Source organism: Tympanuchus pallidicinctus, unplaced genomic scaffold (genome assembly GCF_026119805.1).
Source record: "Tympanuchus pallidicinctus isolate F22 unplaced genomic scaffold, pur_lepc_1.0 scaffold11, whole genome shotgun sequence".
Taxonomy (NCBI): Eukaryota; Metazoa; Chordata; class Aves; order Galliformes; family Phasianidae; genus Tympanuchus; species Tympanuchus pallidicinctus.
Genome location: NW_026294627.1, coordinates 13,437,303 through 13,458,970, shown reverse-complemented (window position 1 = coordinate 13,458,970; position 21,668 = coordinate 13,437,303). Strand labels below are relative to the sequence as shown.

General features: G+C 39.9%; 1 protein-coding gene across 6 annotated transcripts in view; it reads left to right on the top strand.

The window, feature by feature from the left end:
• Positions 1–2,333: 2,333 nt before the first annotated feature.
• Positions 2,334–21,668, top strand: part of ALKBH8 (alkB homolog 8, tRNA methyltransferase) — a 48,914-nt gene continuing 29,579 nt past the window's right edge. The window contains exons 1-7 of one of the 6 annotated variants that reach the window (XM_052671246.1): positions 2,334–2,448; positions 6,190–6,333; positions 8,964–9,204; positions 10,222–10,353; positions 11,167–11,262; positions 12,411–12,515; positions 14,939–15,009. In XM_052671246.1, the coding sequence (XP_052527206.1) occupies positions 2,395–2,448; positions 6,190–6,333; positions 8,964–9,204; positions 10,222–10,353; positions 11,167–11,262; positions 12,411–12,515; positions 14,939–15,009 (843 nt within the window). In that variant the 5' untranslated portion in view covers positions 2,334–2,394. Of the gene's footprint in view, positions 2,506–3,092; positions 3,284–3,306; positions 3,563–4,616; positions 5,438–6,189; positions 6,334–8,963; positions 9,205–10,221; positions 10,354–11,166; positions 11,263–12,410; positions 12,516–14,938; positions 15,010–21,668 lie in introns of those variants that run through there. The other 5 variants (XM_052671247.1, XM_052671245.1, XM_052671248.1 and 2 more) reach the window with 5 other exon arrangements.

Here is a 21,668-nt window from a genome sequence, read left to right as displayed (position 1 = left end):
TTTTTGAATCCCTGTGAGATTTCTGTGGGTTACTCAGCGACAGTATCATTAACCATACGGAGATATATTTTAACATGTGGTCAATAAGCACAATGGTATCTGTAGGAGTCTGTGCTCACGTTAACTCTAGCATTAGAGTGGACTGCAAAATGCTTAGGGCTTAAACTGTAAGGGGAACAGAAGTTCTGATGTGATCAAAATAAGCTTATATCAAAAACACAAAAACAAAACACGGCCAGTCTTTAATTTTTTTTTTTTTTTTATTTTTCTTTTAATTGGTGAAATTTTCTTAGGTGTGAATGTTGTTTATGGAGGTAAAATCTCATTGTGTTTACAAGGGAAAAAATCATAGAATCATAGAATGAAAGAATGGCCTGGATTGAAAAGGACCATCATGACCATCTAGTTTCAATCCCCCTGCCACGGGCACGGCTGTCAACCACTAGACAAGGCTAGGTTATTCCAAGGTTATTCAAGGTTATTCCAATCTACATCCCAAATTCTTGACTCTATTAACCATAAAGAGATATTTTAAGAAAAGAGGTACACAGTAATTCTTTTCTCCCCCAGAAAGCAATTTTGAAAAGAATAAGGCTGAATAAACCCAAATGATGGTGGGAGAATACAGGATGAGCTGCCAGAATCCCTTGGTTTGTTCTCTGAAATATAACAACCCACTAAGCCTATGTTATATTTCTCATCCACCATCAGTGCATGTGTCCCAGGGGGATAAAACACAACAGACAGCCAAGTACAGGAACTGGGAGCCCACGCATTCAGGGCTTTGAATCAGAATGTGGGCACTCAACAAAAACAACCTTTGGGCAGGTATTTTCCACTTGTCAGAACAAACTGGTAATGAAGTACAAACAGAATTAATTAAAATTATTCTTTTAGTAGATTTCAGGTTGCATGCTTTCCAGAGTTGTGAGCCTCAGAGAATATTCTGATAGAGAAGCAGCTGATGGCACTCTGAGGATTTTCTTTCCCCCATTCATTCGGGCTTACAAAAAGACATGATAATGCCAATATTTACAGTCTGTAAGAATTAACAAACTCCCTGCAATATTATTACTAGGTAGGCATTTGACATGTTGCTTAATGAGTTGCATGGGGGAGATTCAGGTTGAACACTGAGAGGTGCTTCTTCTGATAGAGTGATCGGGCACTGGAGCAGGCTCTCCAGGGAAGCAGTGGAATTACCATCCCTAGAGGTGTTAAAAAAACGTATCGATGTGTTTTGGTGAGAAGTGTTGGTGGTGGGTGGCTGGTTGAACTGAATGGTCTTGGAGGTCTTTTCCAACCTTGGTGATTCTTTGATCCTATGAATATTCACATTGTATGTGTGAGAAGACCGAATCAGAAGAATTGTGCTGTCACAATGCTTTGTGTGTCCAGCATGGATCAAAAATGGAAAGTGATGGAGGGCCACTGACAGGTGGAAGAAGGAAGAAGGATCCCCTTTGTGACCACGAACTATCTTCACAGGCTGGGATACATGACCTACCAGCCTCACATCCTTTGTGTGCTTGTACCTCCCGCACGTTGGATAGCTGTGTTCCCAGGACAGGTCACGGTGGGTGCCCCAAGGGAGACAACTCTTTTTTCCTGGGTAAGCAGAGCCCCTCCTAACTGCATGGGAAGACTAATCCAGAGCATGGATCTGGGACAAAGTCACAGAGCTGGCTTCTGAGCGCATGTCTACAAGGCTTATTGGCTGCCCTGCATGCTACACACCGGGGAATCCCACATCTAATTTATCTTGAAAAAGGTTGACTATCCACAAAGGAGGCTGAGAGAGAGAAAATAAATCAGCCCGGTGGTTAAATAGAGAAAGGAAAAAAAAAGTAGTTTTTAGATAACAAGCTACAGTGAGAATGAGCCTGCCAAAAGTAGGTAACGCTGAACTTCAGTCTTGTGGCAGATTAAAAAAAAAAAGAGAATGAGAGCCTTGGTCCCGGCTGTGGGCAGGAGCGGGGGGGCAGCGCTGCCCTGCCCCGCTCTGCACAGACGTACGCGCCCTCTGTGAAGGAGCGGAGCCCGGTGCGCGGCCATGACGCTGCCCAGCCGGGGACGCGAGTCCCAACGTCGCTTTGCTTCGGCTGCCGACTCAAGGAAGAATTTATTCACCAGGAGGAGGATGAGCCTGTGCACTTCGGTGAGTCTGCTGGAGTGGCTGAGCGAGAAGGCGGCTGCCATTCCCTTCCCCCAGCACGGCCGCCCGGCTCCTCGGGTACAGCGACGAGGCGCTTGCCACAGCTCGGGAAAACCCGCCAAAGAACACCGAGTGCACCGGACCTCCGCACCTTCCCCACCTCGCGGCTTCACGGCACTCGTTCGATAAAGAAGGGATCCCCACCCTGCACGGAGCCACCCGCGAGGCGGGGCGCCGCCATGACGGCGGGCGGAGCGGCGTGTGCCCGCCCCAAGATGGCGGCTTGCTGCCAGGTAGCGTGCGGCGGGAGAGCGGTGGGGCGGCTGTGTGCGGGGAGCTGGCTTTCTGCAGTCATGTTAGACCCGTTCAGGGGTTTGCTGTAACCCGAGCTAGCGTTGCTGGAGCTGTGTCGGTGTGTTTTTCTAATCCTTATGAAAGCCCGTGAGAGCAGCGCTGAGCGCTCCGTGCTCCATCTCCCCCTTTCGTGTTGGCCTCGTGCTGGCGGACGTGAGATGCCGCCAGATGCATTTATTTACTTACTCGGATGCAAGTGAATGTGATTCCTGAAATTACAGCAGTCTCTTTGTTTTTGTGGCTGCAGAGCTGACTTCGGGTAGCAGCGTGTGTGAGGAGGCAGAGACCTCAGGCCCGGCTGGGAGAGGAGCCGGGCTGTGAGCGCCTTTGTTGAGGCAGCGGTCGGACCCGACTGTCCCTTGTGGTGGTGGTTAGCTCAGAGGTAGTGGAAGGATAGAAAGTAGTCCTCCAGCACTGATCTCTGTCGTTGCCGAAGTACTGAGGCACGACCTCTTTATTTTTGCTTGAGGGATGTGGAGGTTTGTGGGGCCTTTTGTCCAAGGCCTGGCTGAGCTGCTTTCCCCTGGGATCCGGTCACCCTGTTGAGGAGGTGTGGGCACTGTGTGAGAGGCTGAGCTGTTCTTCCATCTGGTTCTGTTTTGCAGAGACCACCTGGTAGTGGTCTGACTGGTCTGGGAAATACAGATAGAATCATAGAGTGGCTTACGTTGGAATGGACCTTAAAGATGGTCAAGCTCTGATCCCCTGCCATGGGCAGGATTGCCAACCACTAAATCAGGCTGCCCGGGCTCCACATCCTGGCCTCAAACACAGGTAGCCTCCATACCTCTTCTGAACCAGATTTACATGTTTCCAAGGTGTATTTCTTACATTTTTGTTGGAACAGTTTGAGACTGCTTATTCCTCCTAGTTAGAGAAGAATAGTGGAGCTGTTGGCCTTCTTTTACCTGGCTGTGGCAAAGAAGACTGGGCTGGTCAGAGTGTGATCTAGTCTGTCAGTTGGGCAGCTCGTTCATGGATGAGCTTGCTGAACAAGTCTGCAAATCAGATGAATCCTGGGAAGGGTAGGCTATTCCTTGCACTTCAGGGAAGGTACTTTTAATAGCTATTTTCATGAGACTTTTTTTCTTTTTCTATCAGATACATTTGTATTCATTTACTTGTTTTCTTATCTTCTTCTCATGCCATTCTTCTTCCTGACAGTGGCCAATAGCTCCAACAAAGAAATGATCAGGTTTGAAGTCTGTCTCAAAACTAGCAAAGAAATATCAGCAGCTTCTTGCCATACAACCTGCAATGCATATTTCCCGTAATATTCTTTTAGTTGTTTATGCAAGCAAGATGAATGGGCATTTTAACTTTGCCCTGTATTTTATTTTGTGTTCTTTCTTCCCCAAGTAAGATGAAAACTTGGTTTTGTTTTTTTTTTTTTTTTTTTTTATATCTAAGCAAGTGTGAGATTTCTTGGTCATTAAGCTAAGGAAGGTTAAGTTGACTTCTGTGTGTGTTTAACCCTGATTGTAGCTAAGGTGAATACTCAGTGTTAAAACTATTGTGAATTTTTTGCCTTTGGAAGCAAGTGTGATTTTTGTCAAGGATTGAACTGCCAATTGCATGCGTGTTTTCCTTTGGGAAGGGAAAATGATTACTGAAGACAGCACCAAAGAAGTAGAGTATAAAATATGCAAAAAGCCCTTCGTAAGGGTTATTATTATGAAGAGAGATGGGAGACAATTGCTAAAAGATTCACAGTGAAAAATAATCTTACAGGAAGGACTTTATAACCCATTGAGCTTTTCAGCTTCTGTATGTTTCTGAAGTCATGGGAAATAATTTCAGTGGTCTCCTCCTTTTTTCTGGTACTGTTCCATGTTAGAGGTTGGTCACCTTTTTCTGTATTATGTGTACGCTGCATATTTCTGGGTTATGATTGAATTAGCTCTGAATAGAGACCCTAGGAGCTGGTATGTTTTTCTTAGTGGTAGGATGGATCATTTATTAGTTTCTTTGTTGGGCTCAGATATATGAGCTTTATGTAGTCAGGATCCTATAAAAATTCAATACTGCTGCTTGGGCAAAAGGTCAGGCCTTGAACTGTTACAGCCAAGCATGTAACATCTCTGGAACAGTTTCAGGATAGAATCATTGATGCCTACTATGCGAGTAACTTGCTAGTTGCCAGAAATTGTTGTTGTAAGTTCATTTCTTTAACTATTGTTTTAATTTGAATTGGGTTTGGGAGTGGAAGAGTAGGAGTAGTAGGAGGAACCAACAAATGGTGAGGAGGGAGGCAGAAGACTTGAGTCTTCATAAGCTGTGCTTATTTTGTTCCTTTTTGAAGTCTTATTACCACTAGCTGCTGTTGTCATTCCAATCCCCTTTAAAGAATTTCCCTTCAGAGCAGACAGTAGTTGTGCATTTTGTGCTGCAGCAGTGGCACGAAATTTATATTTACAGCTCCTATGCAACTCTGTAAGATTTTAATAATAATTTTATTTGCATATTTGCATTTGTGTAGAAGAAAATGTTTACTAAGGCATTCAAACCCAACCTGCATCAAGTATTAATATGAAACTTTTTTTTTTTTTTTTTTTTTTACCTTCACCATTTTCCTATGATACACTGGAACATAACTGTCCCCTTATTGTGATAGTATGTGCAGTACCAGGTACCAACTGTGCTGTCTTGCAAGCTGGAAGACATGCAAATAGGTGATAGTCTGTGAATGCAGCTGACATTTAAATAAGTAAATATAACAGTGATTGGTGTAACTTTTTTTTTTTCTTAAAAACAAACTGAAAAAAACAATAAAATCCTCAATGTTTTTTGAGGTGAAGTGAGAATGAGAAAAAGAAAGAGGGTAAGCTCAGCTGGGTGTAGGAATGTGCTGTGGTCTGGGTGGCAAAAGGTGCAACAAAACCTGGAGCAGCCCAGCGAGTGGGTTATACTTCAGAAGCACATTGGCAGGTAAATGATGCTCTGCTGCCCTTAAATTTAGTTGTTAATTGACAAACACCATTTTGAGATGTACAAGTGTATGAGGTGTGGAGCATCCTGGTTGCTGGTCTTCTAACATCTAAGTGCTGAACATGTTGGTTTTTTGCTCTCAAAACCAGCTATTTTTTCTGTATATCATAGTCATTTGAAAGTGACAGTTGTGAAAAAGGAGACGAAATGGAAACATTTTGTCTCCAGCTTGAGTGTTTGCTGAGGCACTGACCAGCTTAGAAGCTAAGATATTACAAATCTCTTGGCAGTTTCATGTGTGTATTTTTACTTGACCTGCTTAGGAGATAATATGTAAAGAGAAGAATGCAATAACTGAAATTACTGTGTGGAAAACAGGAGGAGGGGCAGGCAGCAGAGAAACCAGAATTGGATATAGAGATACTGTGAATAAAAGAATAAAGAGGAAAAGGAACTGGAAGATGTGACAGTCTTTTATAAAGACTTATTTTGTGGAAGATTCTCTTGATAAAAGAGCTACATAACAGTACTTCCAGGATGGGGGAAATTGTGCTACTGACTGAGGAATAGCGCAGTTTGTGAACTCTTGTGTCATCCTGCAGTAGTTCGTAAAATCTGGAATTATTAGAATTCTTATTACTATCCTGAAGATGACTTAAAAGACAGTAACATCTGCCACGTCTCTGTAACAGACTGAAGCGTTACGTTTTTCGGGTAAACACTTACTAGGTGTTGTTACTTCTGCTTCCCAGGTCACAGGCATGGAAACTGGCGAGAACATTGAAGAGCATTTGAAAGTCCACAAAGTGAAGAAGAAGATACTGAGGAAGCAGGTCAGAGCCCAGCATACGCTGATGAGACACGAGGGCATTGAGTGCATCTCCCATGCTACACAGGTGATTGACAGTTCTGGTTTTGATGGTAGGAGAAAATACTGCTTGCCTGTGTTCTGCCCTCATGTACGTGTTGGTTAAAATGTGATTCTTTTAAAAGCACTTACTGAGATTGAGGGTTTTCTGTGCTATTTGCTTTCAAAGCAGAACTGTACTTCATCAGTTTAATACTGGTGGAGAGACTGTGACAGCTTTTGGATATATATACGTATATATGTATATATTTAAATCTTAAACAGTAGTTCCCTGAGCTGGGGAAAGCAGCAGAGCATGAAAAATGTTACCTTTTTGAAGGAGATAGAGAAACAGGAGAAAGGCCTGTGTGATAACTTATTTTCCCTTTCTCTTTGGCCCTTAGCTTTTGTATCTTTCTTCCTGATATACTTCTTTATCAAGTATAATTTGTCTCATCTGTTAACTCCCTGTTAAAAAGCATGTATACCTTAGCAATTTTTTCCTCATTTTCTTCACCTTACCTGTTTTAGGCTCTGATTATGTAGGAGTTGAACTAATTGACTGATTTGTAGCTGTTAAAAAGGGGAGATCATTCGCTTCCCTCACACAAAAGGAATGAGAGAGAGGATAGTTCTGCTTTTTTACAACAGTCACTGAACTTTACCGTGTTAATTTATTCCCCAACCTACCAGAAAATTGCCCAGCTTTTTGATCTGTTAGTTTTCTGCTTCCGTAGAGTTACAGCAAATCAGAGGCACCTCGCAAATACTGCTGCAGCAAAACGTGCATGGCGAGATCTTTCAGATAGAGGAGAAATTAAAGTGTCTTACTTCGTTCTGTGGGTTGTGTGGAGTTGCTAACTTGACTTGAAGCACATTGTACTATTGTATCATTTACTGTAGCTGTGTTCATCTTGATCTCTCTAGTTCTTCCCATTCTGATACATAAGTATCTGTTAAGTCTTTATGCCTCTTTATGCTTTGTTACTCGTTTGTTACAAAATTGGGCTTAGTTTTCACTCAAATTTCACACCATATGGGCATATCCTAAAATGACCCAGCAATTGCGGAGATTTTGAAAGCTCTTTGGAGTAGGGCTGTGTTCTTCTCATTCTGCGTGGAGATGAGTACATGATCCAGGATTTTATTCCTCTTGTCACTGCCCCAGACATCAAATCATCTTTCTAATGTATCCAGTGAGTAGTTTACAATTTCACTAAGTTCCTCATGGATGACAGAATGTTTTAGTAAAAGACATATGAAACAAATTAATAGCACTAGTGATAAACTTGAGAATACAGAAATTGCTTTTAGTCCTTGTGTAAGAGTTTGATTATACTGAAATTGCTCATTCATGAGAATGTGAACAGTTGCTGTAAGTGCTCTTGTTGTGTACAGAAGGTCTGTGTAGGCAGTGTGCCTTCAGCCAGTGAAAGCACTGCTATCAGTCTCCTCGTTTCCTCTGTACACCTGTGCTTCCCATTAGTAAGATTCTAGAAAATAAGTGTTTGATCACCTTTGAAAGATGAGATCAGTATGCACAGTAGGATGTAGATTTAAAAGTTAACAGAGCCATCGCAATAGGCACAATCACAGCAATGTTCACTTGTTTTAAAATATTTTTTAATAATCCCTCTGTTCAGTTTTAAACCTCGTTTTCAGTCTCTTAGGAAAGTGAAACACTGTCATTTGAAACTTTTGAACACTTTGCCAGCTGCTTTCAGAAGTCGTAGAGCATTTGTAGCATTTAAGGAAAAGATTGTCTGAAAGCGTTCTAGAAATGTATTGCATGTAGTCAATCTGAGTGAGTTATTAGTAGTTTGGAGTCACCTGAGCTCTATCAAGACTTCTGGATTGCATCCTCATTTAGCCTTAGAAGGAGGCTTAAACTTCCTTCAACCTGCATGGTTAGATTGAATGTCTAGGTGTAGTATATGGTTGCCTAGAAGTCAAAAGAACTTACAAAGTTTTTTTAAAAGGACTTTTTTTGTTTGTAAAAGAGTCATTTGAAAAGTTCTATTTTTGTTTTGTTTCTGCATTCTCTGATAATTTTGTTCATAAATCACTATGAAAGCCCTGAGTAAAGCAATCAGTCATGGTGCTCAAAGTAATCTGTATTAATAAGGATGGGGGATAAATCCCTTTTGTTTATAAGAACAAGAGGGTGAATTCTCAGATGTGAGTACTGGAGGAGAACTCAATGCTTTGTTTATAGAAGCTGCTGTATGGTGAGATGGCAAGAAATATCTGTCTCTTTATGCTCAAAAAGACTTCTTAGCAAAGATTAGAAAGCCTTTCTTAACAACCAAAAAGAATCACAGTATCTGAAGATTGTTGTGTTTGATTTTTGAAGAGTAGCAGGGCTCTGGGAAAATTCCATTTTAGGAAACTCAAAAATGATGGCTGCCAATGTCACTTTTTTCACATGATACACTTCATGCAGATGCCAGTTTGAAGCTGAAGTGATGTTGTAACAGATTTTGCAAGCACTTCTCCCAGAATTTGTACTGGATAGATGTTGCATTAGCCTCATGTATCAGGCTACGAAGATGTAGAATGTACAAGTAATAATTTTTTTCATTATAATATGAACTACACTCTTAGTAGTGCTTGTTTTGGATCAATCAATAGTAATCAGTAATGGTAATATTTATTTATTTATTATTTCTCTTCAATTAGAGCCTGGTTATTGCCAATGCTGGCCTGGGTAATGGGATGAGTAGACATCAACTGCACAGGATAGTAGAAAACTATGGAATGGTGGAAGCACTTCTAATGCCACCGAATAAACCATATTCATTTGTGAAATATGAGTCAACAGAAGATGCCAAGAAAGCCTTTGATGCCCTGAATGGAAAAGAAGTAACACTGGAAGACTCTGACCAAAACATTGTTTTGTATTGTAATTTTGTGGAAAAAGGTACTTATCCGTAAAATTCTTCCATAGCATTTCTCTTTGCTTTTTTTCTTCTTAGATTGTAAATGTAGCTAAATGCACGCTAGTCTAAGGAAGCAGAAAATGAAAGCCAGACTTGAAGATTCAGCACAGAAAATTACCTTTTGTCCTTGTGTTGCATGGTAAGATAGGCAGCCACTGAAGTAGTTTCAAGACCATTCATTGCTGCACATGAAGGTTGTCTGATTTGAGGAGCTAAGCTGCGACCCGGGTGACTTTGGGATTCATTGGGTTGGATTTCATTGTCTGTTTGTTTGATGACAGTCTTGTGATCTCAGTGCCAGTGTGGAAAATAAAATAATATTTCTGCTTGTTTCTTTTTTTCCCTCAAACTTGGCTGACTGTAAGCTAGGACAAAAACTGCGCTTCTTTCTATAATGTTTTATAGTGTTTAGCGTAAGACTTCCTTGTGGTGGTTTGTACACTGAATACAGCAGTATCCAATGAATAGCTTTAAAAATGCCCAACCAAACTAGGACAGCAAGCTGAAGGCTCCTGCACTGCTAGCATTTCTGTTCTTCTAGATATTGTATTATGGTCCCCCATGTTTGGTTACAGAGTGCTTCCCTGGATGGCAAATATGTGCTTCAAAAAAAGAAATCATGTTTTTCTGTGGTTGTTGGAAGCAGGGATAAATCACTGAAGTTCTGGAGTCCTGAAACGATAAGGAAATTATATAATAATAATGTTGCAGTTGTTTTAACAGGAGGATCACAGGTGGCTTTGTGTTTGAGTAGTGTGGAGTCTTATGAAATTTAAACAGTAAAATTTAGAAAGTGCTTTCTGTGAAGCAAAATTTGGGCCTTAACATTTTTTGTTGTGTTAGAAAGGGATTCACCAAGTTAGTCCTTAGTGAAGGCTCCATTTAATCATTAAATCAAATGTTCCTGCAGCCATAATGTATACCCATGTATAGTGAATATTCCCACAGGGATTATGTGGCTTCATTAAGACAATCTGCTCTTTTTCCATGTGCTGCAGTTTGCTGGGAGAATTCTGTTCCTACAAGCTTGCCTCCAGACCTCAAAGTCATTGAAAATATTATTTCTCCAGAGGAAGAAAGGAAGATGCTGGAAAGCATTGACTGGAAAGGAGATGAAAATACTCAAAATGGTGGGCAAAATCAAAGAAATTTTGACCTTTCTTATGTTTATCCTGTTATTTTATGCAGTTTCTGTTTAGAGGAATTATGCACATTTGTAAATCTGTTGTTTGAAAACCTCCTGTATTTTTTCTTTATACTTTAGAAATGGATCTTATATTGCATGTGATAAATCTGTGGGGGCAAGTGATTTGAATCAATGTGCTGAGACATTTATTTGAATAAGATTGCCACATCCAGAAACAAGTAGATTTGTTTTTAATAGACAGCTTATTTCCTACTTAAAAGCCATTTCTTCTTTTAAATCAAAATGTCAGCAAAGCACACTTTTTGTGTGCTTTTGTTCTTTCATTTGAGTTCTGGGGGATTAAGATCTCTTAGTAAATTGGACTTGGAATCCAGTTCAAGGTTTCTGTGTGAGTTTTGTTTCTTGAAACCATTGGTGCTGTTATGTTGACCTTTGTTGACTTGGTGACTGCTCAAAGTAAGGGATCTTGCTCTGTCCTTAGATTATCAATCGAGTGCTTGTCTGGAAGTTAAGCCAAGGTTAAAGATGCATTAGGTATGGGTCAGTAAATGTGTACTTTTTGCTTATGTAAAAGCACAGTCTGTTTGACTTTAAACAGCAGCAAATGCAATGTCCTGGTGAGTTTTCAGAAAGTAATAAAGCACAAGTGTGTGCCATGTAGAAAAGGGTCACGTATGTTGTTTTAGCTGTTAACGAAGGAATGCTTAACAGAGATCAGATGAGATGAGGGCATGCAGCAATTTGCCTGAACTATTTATGTCATCTGATCTTACTTTGAATTTGTATCCTCTCACAGCCCAGAAGACTTTAAAGCATAGAAGAGTAAAACACTTTGGATATGAGTTTTGCTATGATAACAACGGTGTTGATAAAGACAAGCCTTTACCTGGAGGTAAGAACTTCCCCATTAAATAACACTTTGCACTGACATTTGAACCATTATGTAAAGCCTGTAAGCCTCAGTCAGGTATGGGTGTGAGATTCTAATTAAAAGAGAGTTGAGATGCTAATAGAAGGAAAACCATTAGTGTATCTTAAGCTTACTCTGAAGAGTGCTTTTGAGTGGGATTCATTCCAGATTGATGCGAGTGCTTGAAGCTTGTTCTCCAGTCACTTGCAGCCAGGAGTTGCTGTCCTTAGCTGAGGTCAAAACAAATAAGGCGTTCAGGATTGTAAAAGTCTTTTTTTAAAAGCTTTTGTTACATAAGATAAATGTTAGTGTTTAAATTGAATATTGCTTTGGGGTTATGCTATAAATTGCAATATATATTTATCTTGCATTTGAAGCTTGCTGGAAACACACCAAGATTTTTCTTTGGATAGAAAGCTATTTTGACAAAGTTTGAATAATTCTTATTTCAAGTTAAGAGCAGTGTTAACAAAGTGAGTCAGCTTATGGTCTTATGCTTTAAAATAGTAAAATATAAGGCTAAACTCTTACAGAACATGAAGCTTTTTAAGGTTATGCATGGGTGCTGTGGTAGATGTAGCTTTCAGCAGCTGGATTCTGGTTACATTGTGGTTCTAGCAGTGCAACTATATATTGTCATAAAAGCATTGCTACTTGAACTTTTTCTGGTCATAGAATTAGTGAGGGAGGAACATAAATGGAAACAATTTATTGGGGGAGAATAAAAATAAAGATAAACAGATTTGTGAAAGGGCTGCTGTTACCATGCCTGTGGGTGTTACTCTACAGGATATAAATGAAGTCTTTGGTTGAAACAGTAAACTAAAGATTCATTCCTCTTTTCAAAACCAGCTTGACTAGGGGAGATTTATTTGTTGATATTTAATCTAATTCATTAGCAGGCTTTTAGGGGATGAATCTTTTAGTGAGCTTTCTGCACATCTTCTGATCTTCTGCATAATAATTTTGCTTCTCATCTTGCAACTTCCTTTTTATAGTGGGTGGTGGAAGTTTTGCCTTTGATTTGATGTTCTGTAATTTAAAGGCAGCGATAATGCAGCATACCTTTGTAAATGGAGAGGATAAAAATGTAAAAGTTGTCTTGCTTAAAACTTTGTTTCTGTAAACAGGTCTTCCTGAAATTTGTATCCCGTTCTTAGAGAAATGCTTGAAGCAAGGATATATCAAACATAAGCCTGATCAGCTGACTGTAAATCAGTATGAACCCGGACAAGGTAAAGTTATCTTTTAAAAAATGTTGAGCTCTTTAGCTTAACTGAAATAAAGAAGAGAATAGTTTCTATTGGGACAGCATTTAGGCAGTTGCTTAATGCGTTTCCTATGTGACCAGAAATACGTTTAATAGAAGGTAATGTTTTCACACTGGTTTCTGAACCCTATTTAGAAATATAAATTTTGGTATCATTGATACAGATGTTGATGGTGTTCCAAAGAGCAAGTTTATAATATGGGAACTCAGTATAAAAGGTTACAGGAATAAATAATGGTGTTTGGGTTTGCACTCAAGTTTAGTTTTTCATTTGCTTCCAGAGCCTCTCCTTGCACCCTGTACTGTGCATACAGCCTCCAGAAAACATCTCCTGCTGTTAGTATGTGTGGTATAATGTTAGTATGTGTGGTATAATGTTAGTATGTGTGGTATAGAGGCTCTTTAATATGCTGCAAGAAGAATTCTCTTATCTTAGAAATAAGAAATTACCCTTTCTGTAGTGTTTTGCACTCTGAAGGTAAATTTGCTTCTAATCATGCTTCTGGGGAATAAATCGTATGCTGTGCTTTTTCCTAAGGTCAGTCATCAAGGCTGGCTATCTAGCTTCCTTTCTAGAATGGCTATCTAATTTGTCCTTAGAAAAAAGGGACAGCAACTTTTCTTTCAGATTCAATGTCTGACAGCTAATTTGGTGTCCGCCAAACAGGGGCCTGAAAATCTGATGCCATTTATTTACAATTTGTTAAATTGATACAGTTGTGTACTTCTGGTTAGGACTTGAGATTAGGTGAATTGATTTCTTTCAAGAATAGAGACAGTGTTTTAAAATAAAAACAAAAGAAAAGAAAATACCCTTTCTTAAGTGCAAATTGCTAGGGTACAAGTGAACATAGAGTGCAGCCAGGTGCCTTCAGTATCTGTGTTTTGAGCCACATCACTGAGCGTTCAAATGGAGATTTTAAAAAGTGACTGATAACTTTGAGCAAAGCTGGAGGGGCCTCATGTAAGACACCCAAAATGAATTCCTTTGAGGCCACTTTCTTCAGAACCCTGATAGCATTCAAAGTTGGAGATTTGTATTTGTTGTTATGTTACCGTCCATTTTTGAATGCTTAGGTGACAGTCTTGCAATGTGCCGCATATGTGGTGTGCGGACTGCAGGTAGGGCAAAGTGGTCTTTGTTGAATTGTTGAGGTGATGCTGAAATGAACGGTCAGGGTTCTCTTGTTGCACAGTGAATTGTGCTGATGTCAGTGTGCATCTGAAGACAGAGCTGCAGTGCTTCACACTGAAGCAAAGTTACAAGCCAACACCAAAAGATACTGGTCAGACTTGAAAAGCAGGGATGTGTTGTTGTTTATCAGTGTAGAAGTTGGCCTCTTAAAACATTTGTATTGCTTTTACTGAGAATAATGGCATTCACCATACTTGTATCTGAAAGTAAAATGTGGCATACTCATAAGGAAGGATGTTTTATAAAGCTGACTGACTCTGTTAGGAAAGAATGTTTTCAATCAAGATATTTGGTTGTGTCCAAAGTGAATGTCAGTAGAGTTTTTAATGAGTGAGTCAAACTGTGTTTTCTTAAACCAAGTAGGAATCACTTGTTATCTGTCTGATGAAAGAAGGTGCAGTTGCAGTTCTGTCTTCAGGCTTTGCTCCTCTGCTGGCTGCAGTTCCCCACCTTGTGGTGAGATCTTGTTGAGGCTTGCACAATGCTTTTTCAGCATTTTTTTTGTGTTAAAACATGGCTCAGGCTCCAAGGAATGCCAGTTTCTCTATTTGAAAAAGAAAGAGATTGCTGTCTGTTTGTAAATTCTCAAATGTGCGCGATTGCTCTTACATACTAATCCCTGGGTAGCACATCTATTGAGGTAACCCTAGCAATGGTGTGTAGATTTCTCCTGGGAACTGCGAAGCAGAGGGACAGGGTTTGACTCTGATAGTATCTGTTTTTCGAAGTAGGTCCTAATTCTGAAGCTGAAACTTTTGCACAGGTCATTCACCTGGTGATACAAGGAGAATTTGGGCTGATTCCTTCTAGGGGAAGAGTCTGTGGGAGAAATACAGTAGGCGATCTAAGGCCCAAAGACACCCAGTATATTATAACAGTTTAAAGCTGAAAAGAGAACATGATGATTTCAGGTGCTTGCTGCAGCAAGGAAAATATTAGGAGTCTTTAGAGGTTGAGCGAGGCCTTTGGGTGCTCTGAACTGTCTTTGAGATGTTTCCACTGATCAGAGGAGAGACTTCAGTTAACTGTACATCTAATCTGTAAATCAGATGAACTGATCCTGCCCTGAATTGTTTTGGAAGGCAAGTCCCGCCTTTATGATAAGTTTTGTTGTTCAGCAGTATATCCTGTCGTGTAAGGGCATCCATACAGGTACCTTTCTGTTAATATAATGATGTTTTTTGTGTGTGCAGGAATTCCTCCTCATATTGATACACATTCTGCGTTTGAGGATGAAATAATCTCTCTCAGTTTAGGATCTGAGGTAAACATAATGTTTGTATATACTTTGTTTTATTGGGAAGTATCATTTTTCTATTGTTTAATACATCTTTAGTTTTCCATGATGTCTGTTCACACTCATCTTTGTTCGATCTCAGGCATGCAAGGTACTGTGATGTGCTAATTAAATAAACAACCACGATGACATACCAGCAGTAACTCATACCCCATTTTAAAATTTTAGCATCCATTTCTCCATTGACCTTCCTTCATTCTGTATTAATCTTGGGAAGTAGAGAATCATAGGATCCTTAGAGTTGGAAAGGAACTCTGAAGGCCATCTAGTCCAACTACCCTGCAATTAACAGGGGAGTTAATATGACCTCTGTTTCTTTCTACTTCCATTTTTTTCTTCTCATCCCCTGCTCCCTCTAGGTTGCAGTGTTTTACATACAGTTCCAGTAAGATAAGGTAGATGTGTTGTAGAGGAGCCACTAAGAGCCTGAATCCTGCTGAGCCAGTCACAGTGCAGGCAGAGGTAGACTCTGATCTTGTGAGCTTTCAGTATATGCAGGTAAGGAGTAGGAAGGGAAATGGAAGAACAGTGAAATACCACAAATCCATGGAATGTATTAAGAACAGGATTGAGAGCAGACTGTATATCATCTCTTTTAATTAGTGTTCTTACTTATACTCTTTAAATTAATCTGCCACACCTCTCCCCATCCCGTTTTACATTTTTTTGTTGTAAAGCTGCCAACCCTGTGTGAGGACAATCTAATCTGCTGCTTCATTCTGTCAGTGTTGTGGAAAGGACGTAGGCTTGTGAGTTTGTGTGTGTGTAAGGTTGTGTCTGTATACACAGACAGTATTCTCATGTTGAAAAACAACAACTTTGATTATTGTTCTTGATTTGCCCTACTCTTTAGACAGAGAGACAGTCATGGCTGACTGTTTTGAGCACTGAGTCTCTAATTTGGGCTCTGATGTTGACTTCCTCTTTTCTTATTGTGAGTTTTCTAGTGGACGTGGAGCTTGTGGGACTAGGGATGAGTCTAAGGAAGAACAGCCTTCCAGGAATGTGGGGCAGTGACACCTCTGTGTTGGTTGACTGAATGGAGGATGTCAGTGATGCCAGTCCTGTCATTCATATCATTAATGTATTTGTTCATCTAAGCCACAGTAACATCCAAAACTTCAAAAGTTACAGTAGGAATACCTGGAATTAGTTGTGATGATTTTATAAACAACGTCAGTAGAGTTCTCACTTCTTGTGTTTTGTCATCTGCCAATTTAGACATGCCTTTCCCATGGTGCCTCTGTGCTTAGCCTTGTTTCTGATCTGTTCAACTGCAGTATTATCTTTAACAGTGTCAGTACCCTTGTGCTAGGCAGCACGTAAGAACATCCATTCCTTTCATGCTATTTCTCTAGGGAAAAAGCTGTAATTGAACTTCTGTGTTTTTTATCAATCCTAATCTTATTTTTTTAATACATACTGAATATTCAGAGCAGTGCAGCAACAGCAGATGGTCCCACCTTGCACGTTCCTATGTTGATTTTGTAATTAAAAATGTTTCTTCAGTTTTCTTTATTAAAACTACATTGATGTTGCAGTTATTTCTCATCCTTTTCTGACTCAGCCTGCAGCCCCTCGCTTTCTTACCTTTTCCATTTCAATTAAAAAAATGGCTTGGATGCTCTGTTACTTCATTGGTGGGACACCATGGTTATATTACAGCACACCTTTGTGGTAGTCTTAAACACACAGCCAAAAGCATAGTGATTTTAATCACCTGAGAAAAGCGAGCTTTTCTAGGACCAGGACTGCCTGAAGGATTATGATGCTGTTAAAAAATAAAAGTAAATGGAATGTATATATTTCAGTCAGGGCAACAGCTTGACTTTGACCATTTATAGACATTTCAGACATTGGCATTGGACACAGCCTGTTTGATAGTTCCCAAGTTTCAGCCCCTTTTCCTGATGGGCTATAAATGCTCTATTCAGATTCAAGCAATCAAAGCGCATACAGTGAGGTAAAGCAAGCCAGTGGCACATAAAATGCCTCGTTATTTGATGCCTTTGCTTTCTGGTACTCTTATAACATTTTCCATTTCTTTAATGTATTTTTGTGCACCAAACTACTTCTCATCTGGTTTTTAAAATGTAGTTAGCAGATGCAATAATACATGCTTTAGTTATTTTAGGAATTTACCTATAGGCCTACCTTTATTCCCATTGCATATGGCAAAATTTTTACACTCTGATAATAAATAATGAGGCCCATATGGCAGCAAATTCTTGTACTTGCCTGTTCTCTCTATTCTCTCTGGTGTGATTTAATCTTCGTTTTTTTTAGCTGAATAAATTGAGCTACAACATCATGGGGGGGAAAAAAGCATGATAGTCATATGTCTTGTGAAGGAACCTCTTGAGGGTGACCAAAGCCTTTCTCAAAGGGGTTCAACAAAGCAAGATGTCAAAGAGTGTATCCAATTGTGTTTTGCATACCTTCTGCTGGGCAATCTGTTCCAGTGTTTGACCTCCATCCCAGTAAAACAACTTACATGTGCTCAAATGGAATTTCATAAGCTTTGAATTGTGCCCATTCTCTCATTTTCTGTCAGTGAAAAGTCTGGACCCCTCTTCATACCCTCCCATCAGGTATTTATGTGCATGGATAAGTTCCCCCCAAGACTTCTCCAAGCTGAACAATCCTAATTCTTCCAGCTTTTCCTCATATGAAATAATCTTCTCAATCATCTTCATGGCCCTGCACTGCACTAGCTCCAGTAATTCATATCTGTCTAGTAGAGGGGAGCCTGATCCATTCCTAGTACTCCACAATACTCCAGATGCATCTTCACCAGTGTTTAGTTAAAGGTTCACTTCTCATGAACTGCTGGTAGTTATGCAACCCAGGAGACTGTTGGCCCTTTCTGCCACAAGAGTGGATTGCTGATTCACAGTAAAGTTGTTGTCCTCCAAGACCCAATTGTCGTTTTTGGCGAAGTTGCTTTCTAGCTGATCAGCCTCCAGCATGTAATGATATCTGGGGTTGTTTCTAACAACATGCAGGACATTTGTTGAACTTTGGGTTCCTGTCTACCCAGTTATCCAGCCTATCCAGGTCCTTCTCAATAGCAGCCCTGATATATTGGTCAGTTTTGTATTATCCTTAAACTTGCAGGGGGGTAACATTTTTCCATTGTCCAGATAATTAATGGAGGCATTAAACACCAGGCACAGAATCAAGCCTGGATTACAGCACTAGTGGTGTCTTCTACTACCCTCTGTTGTTACTGCCATCATCAGTGATACCTCCTTGTGTAAAACATTGTAGAAATTCAGTCTTTTAGTCTTTTCCTGGGGAGTATGGCTTTCTCCAGTAAGAAAGCACTTAATACTATCTTGTTAGAGAGATTATTGCAAGCATAATTTGTTTCTGCAAAATTAATTTGTGTTGAAGAAGGAGTAGGTATTCCTGCATAGAATATATACTTCTTAAAATACAAATAATCTTGAATAAGGCACAATTGTTCTCAGCTCTGCTTTTTTTTCATCAGATAACCTACAGCAAAGTTGTTATGTGAAAGGAGGCAGAAATGCAGGTGTGAGGTTGTTTCCCATCTCCTTCATTTGTAACAACTTTCTCTATCAAGTGGCTCAATTTTATTCTGGTTGGTGCAATATGTTGTTTTAAGGAGTTTACAAGATGGGTTAAACTTGATTTGAAGGAAAAAGTCTCCCTTTGGAATTCTTTCTAACTTTTAAAAACTTCTAAACAGTCTGAAGTCGAAGCAGTGAGATGTGATGCATCTTGTCCTCTAGTATTCCAGGGAAGGTGACAATGTCAGGACAGGCTAATCACTTTTTTTTTTTTTTTTTTTTTAACCCATTTCTTTGACGTTCATGGGAAACTCCAGAAGGTCCTGTGGGCTTCTAATTACATTTCCTGCACCATCGCATTCACCCTTTCCTTATATGAGCTGATACATTAAAAGTTTTAATGATACCAATTTTTATGTTATGGTACTGAATACAGTTTTCTTGAATTCAGACATTGCCATAGTCGAAATGAAAGCCAATGGTGTAAAATCAGTTCAGAGTGATTTTATTAAGTTTTAACAGTAAAGCATGTGTTTTTGGTCCAGGAATTTGGACAGAGTGCTGCAAAGCAAGGAGATGGTCTTTTCTGTTAAAAATTTTCTGAGTTGATTTGAGGTAGGTGTTGTTTTCAGTGTCTCCATTTGGTGTCTCTAAAGGTACATAATTTTACAATATTTCATCTTAGGAGCCTGGCCAATTTTGCAGCTGGAAAAATCCTAGTGAAAGCCTGTGTCAAATTTCCTTTAGCACACTTGAAGAAAGTGTTTGATCAACATTGAGATTTTTTTTCCCCACTTTTCCTAATTTGCCATTTAACATACTGTCATGTAAGCATTGATTCATTAGATTTTTGGAAATACAGAGGTAACGTTTCTATGATGAGCTATGTGTTACTATGAGAGTATGCAACCCAGAAAGAAATTCTCCCTTCCTGACAGCAGATCTTGCCCCCAGTAAATGTGATACATCACAGTCTTCTTTCCTGTCAGCTCTGCCTCGTTCTGTCAGAAACTACTGAGGGACACCCTCTGTCCCCATGCCAGAAGGTGAAATGCCATCATAATCTTATCCAAAGATGTGTTTGTTGCATTGGCACCATGCTTTAACTTTGGTATCCTGTTCTGTTTTCCTAATTCCTGTCCCCGGCGTAAAAGTCCCAGGCTTGTCTCTTTTCCCTTAGTCAAGGAGGAAAAGCAGAAACTGCCTTACTCTGCTTCTGTTCCCTGTGCCTCTCCCTGGCAGAGAGCTGGTATAAAGACACAGAACTGCTCTGATGCCCTGGTGAGGCCCCCAGCCTAACTTCTATGAAAGGGAAACCTCAAGGTTTTGAGTTGGACTTGTGGCTCAGGGTTAAACAGTGAGGTTGAGAGTGTGGATCATCCTTGACTTGTCTTCATCTGAACGTGCCTTCATCATGCTGTAGCCTGCAGATATTAAGGCCTTTGATCTATAAAGAAAAGTTGTGGTTCTCTTAAGTCTTGACAGCAGAGCAACATTACAAAGAAATACTCCACTAGACTTTTTGAAATGGTTTTTAAGCATTGGTAGTCATAGAACTGATAGAAGGAGTTACCCTGCTATTACTCTTCTCTCAGGCAGGGAAATTGACTTTTTATTTCTGCCCTTTTGCCTTCTGATTTGTTAATCTGTATATAATCTGTCTTGGTTAACAAACAGCTGATAAAGCAGTTCCTGCTTTATCAGCTAATAAGCTGCTTGAGAGATTTTATCAGAACCCTTTAGAAAATGTAGATTATAGTCAGCCACTGGCAGTTAGCAGCCATTTCGTTTCTTGCACGAGGTCAGTTTTTGTAATTATATATTAAGGTCAGTTGTTTTTACCACTTAAAGTAAATACATCAGTCTTCATGGATGTGTTGCTGCTGCCTGTGTTTATATTATAAAATATATGCAGAATATATTTACATCCTGCATTTCTCTTCCTGTCTGTGCCGTACCACAGTGTGCCGTTATTTGAACTTGAATTAGATATAAGAAGCATCAAAAGAAAGGGGAGAGTCTGCAGCCCTTCTTGGGATTTTCTGTAATGGTCTTGCTGTGTTTTCAGGGATATGTGAATATTCAGTAAATGTACTACTGTGAACTTTTCTGTTCTGGTTGTCTCCTCACCCTTTTCATTAGGTTTCTGTTCACAGATATCAACACATCCTGCTGATGTTTCCACCTGCTCAGTTCCTTTAAGTAAGGCTCTTGAAAGCTCAATTTTCATGTACTTTTTTCAGAAAAAGGCTGTGCTTAGCCCCACTCTCCTGTGACATTGGTGGTTTATAGGCTTATTCCTATTTTGGCTGAGGTAACAACAGCAAGACACCCCGTGTGCAGCTAATGCAGACAAGCATTTGTTTCTTGAGTATTTAGGAATCTGCTAAACTCGGATTGCACTGAGGTGGTGCAAGAAGAGCACTCAGACGCAATTACTCCAAGACAGTGATTTTCTCATTATTTCTCTAGAGGCTGTATGATAGTCATTTGCAGTGAAACAAGATAACAGTGTGCAGATGACCCTTCCCCTTGGCTTCATCAGAGGAACAAAATTGAAACTAAGCTATAAGAGAATCTTGCATTTCTGTAGAGCTGTTCCTCAGCATGCAAGACCCACTCATAAATTAATTAAAATCCTGTGTCAGGCTGCAGGAGGAGCAGCTCTGGTTTCTTTCATGTGGTCCATTATTTTGGTTGCTGAGAGAGGAAGGCAGACCTGCAACTCCTCCTGATTCCTACCACTTTGCTTTCTTCTCACCCATGTAGTTCTATCCAGCATGCTACATTTTCTTTGAGTCATTGCTGTTGAGATGGAAATGTGGGAAGAATGTTCCTGTCCTGCTCTCCTCTTAGTAGCTGCATCAGCATTGTAGCCAACATGAACGTGAAAAACGGAGAAACAAAAGAAACTGCCGTTAGAATGAAATAATTTGAAAATGAAATCCACTCAATATTGCATGGAAAAAAGCATAGTTATGCTATGAGAAATGTCCTGTAGTTCCACTGAATTTTCACACAACAAAATCCTATTGTAATTGAAACATTCAGGATTGTTTGAAGTACGCAACAGGGCTTGTGATTTTTCTG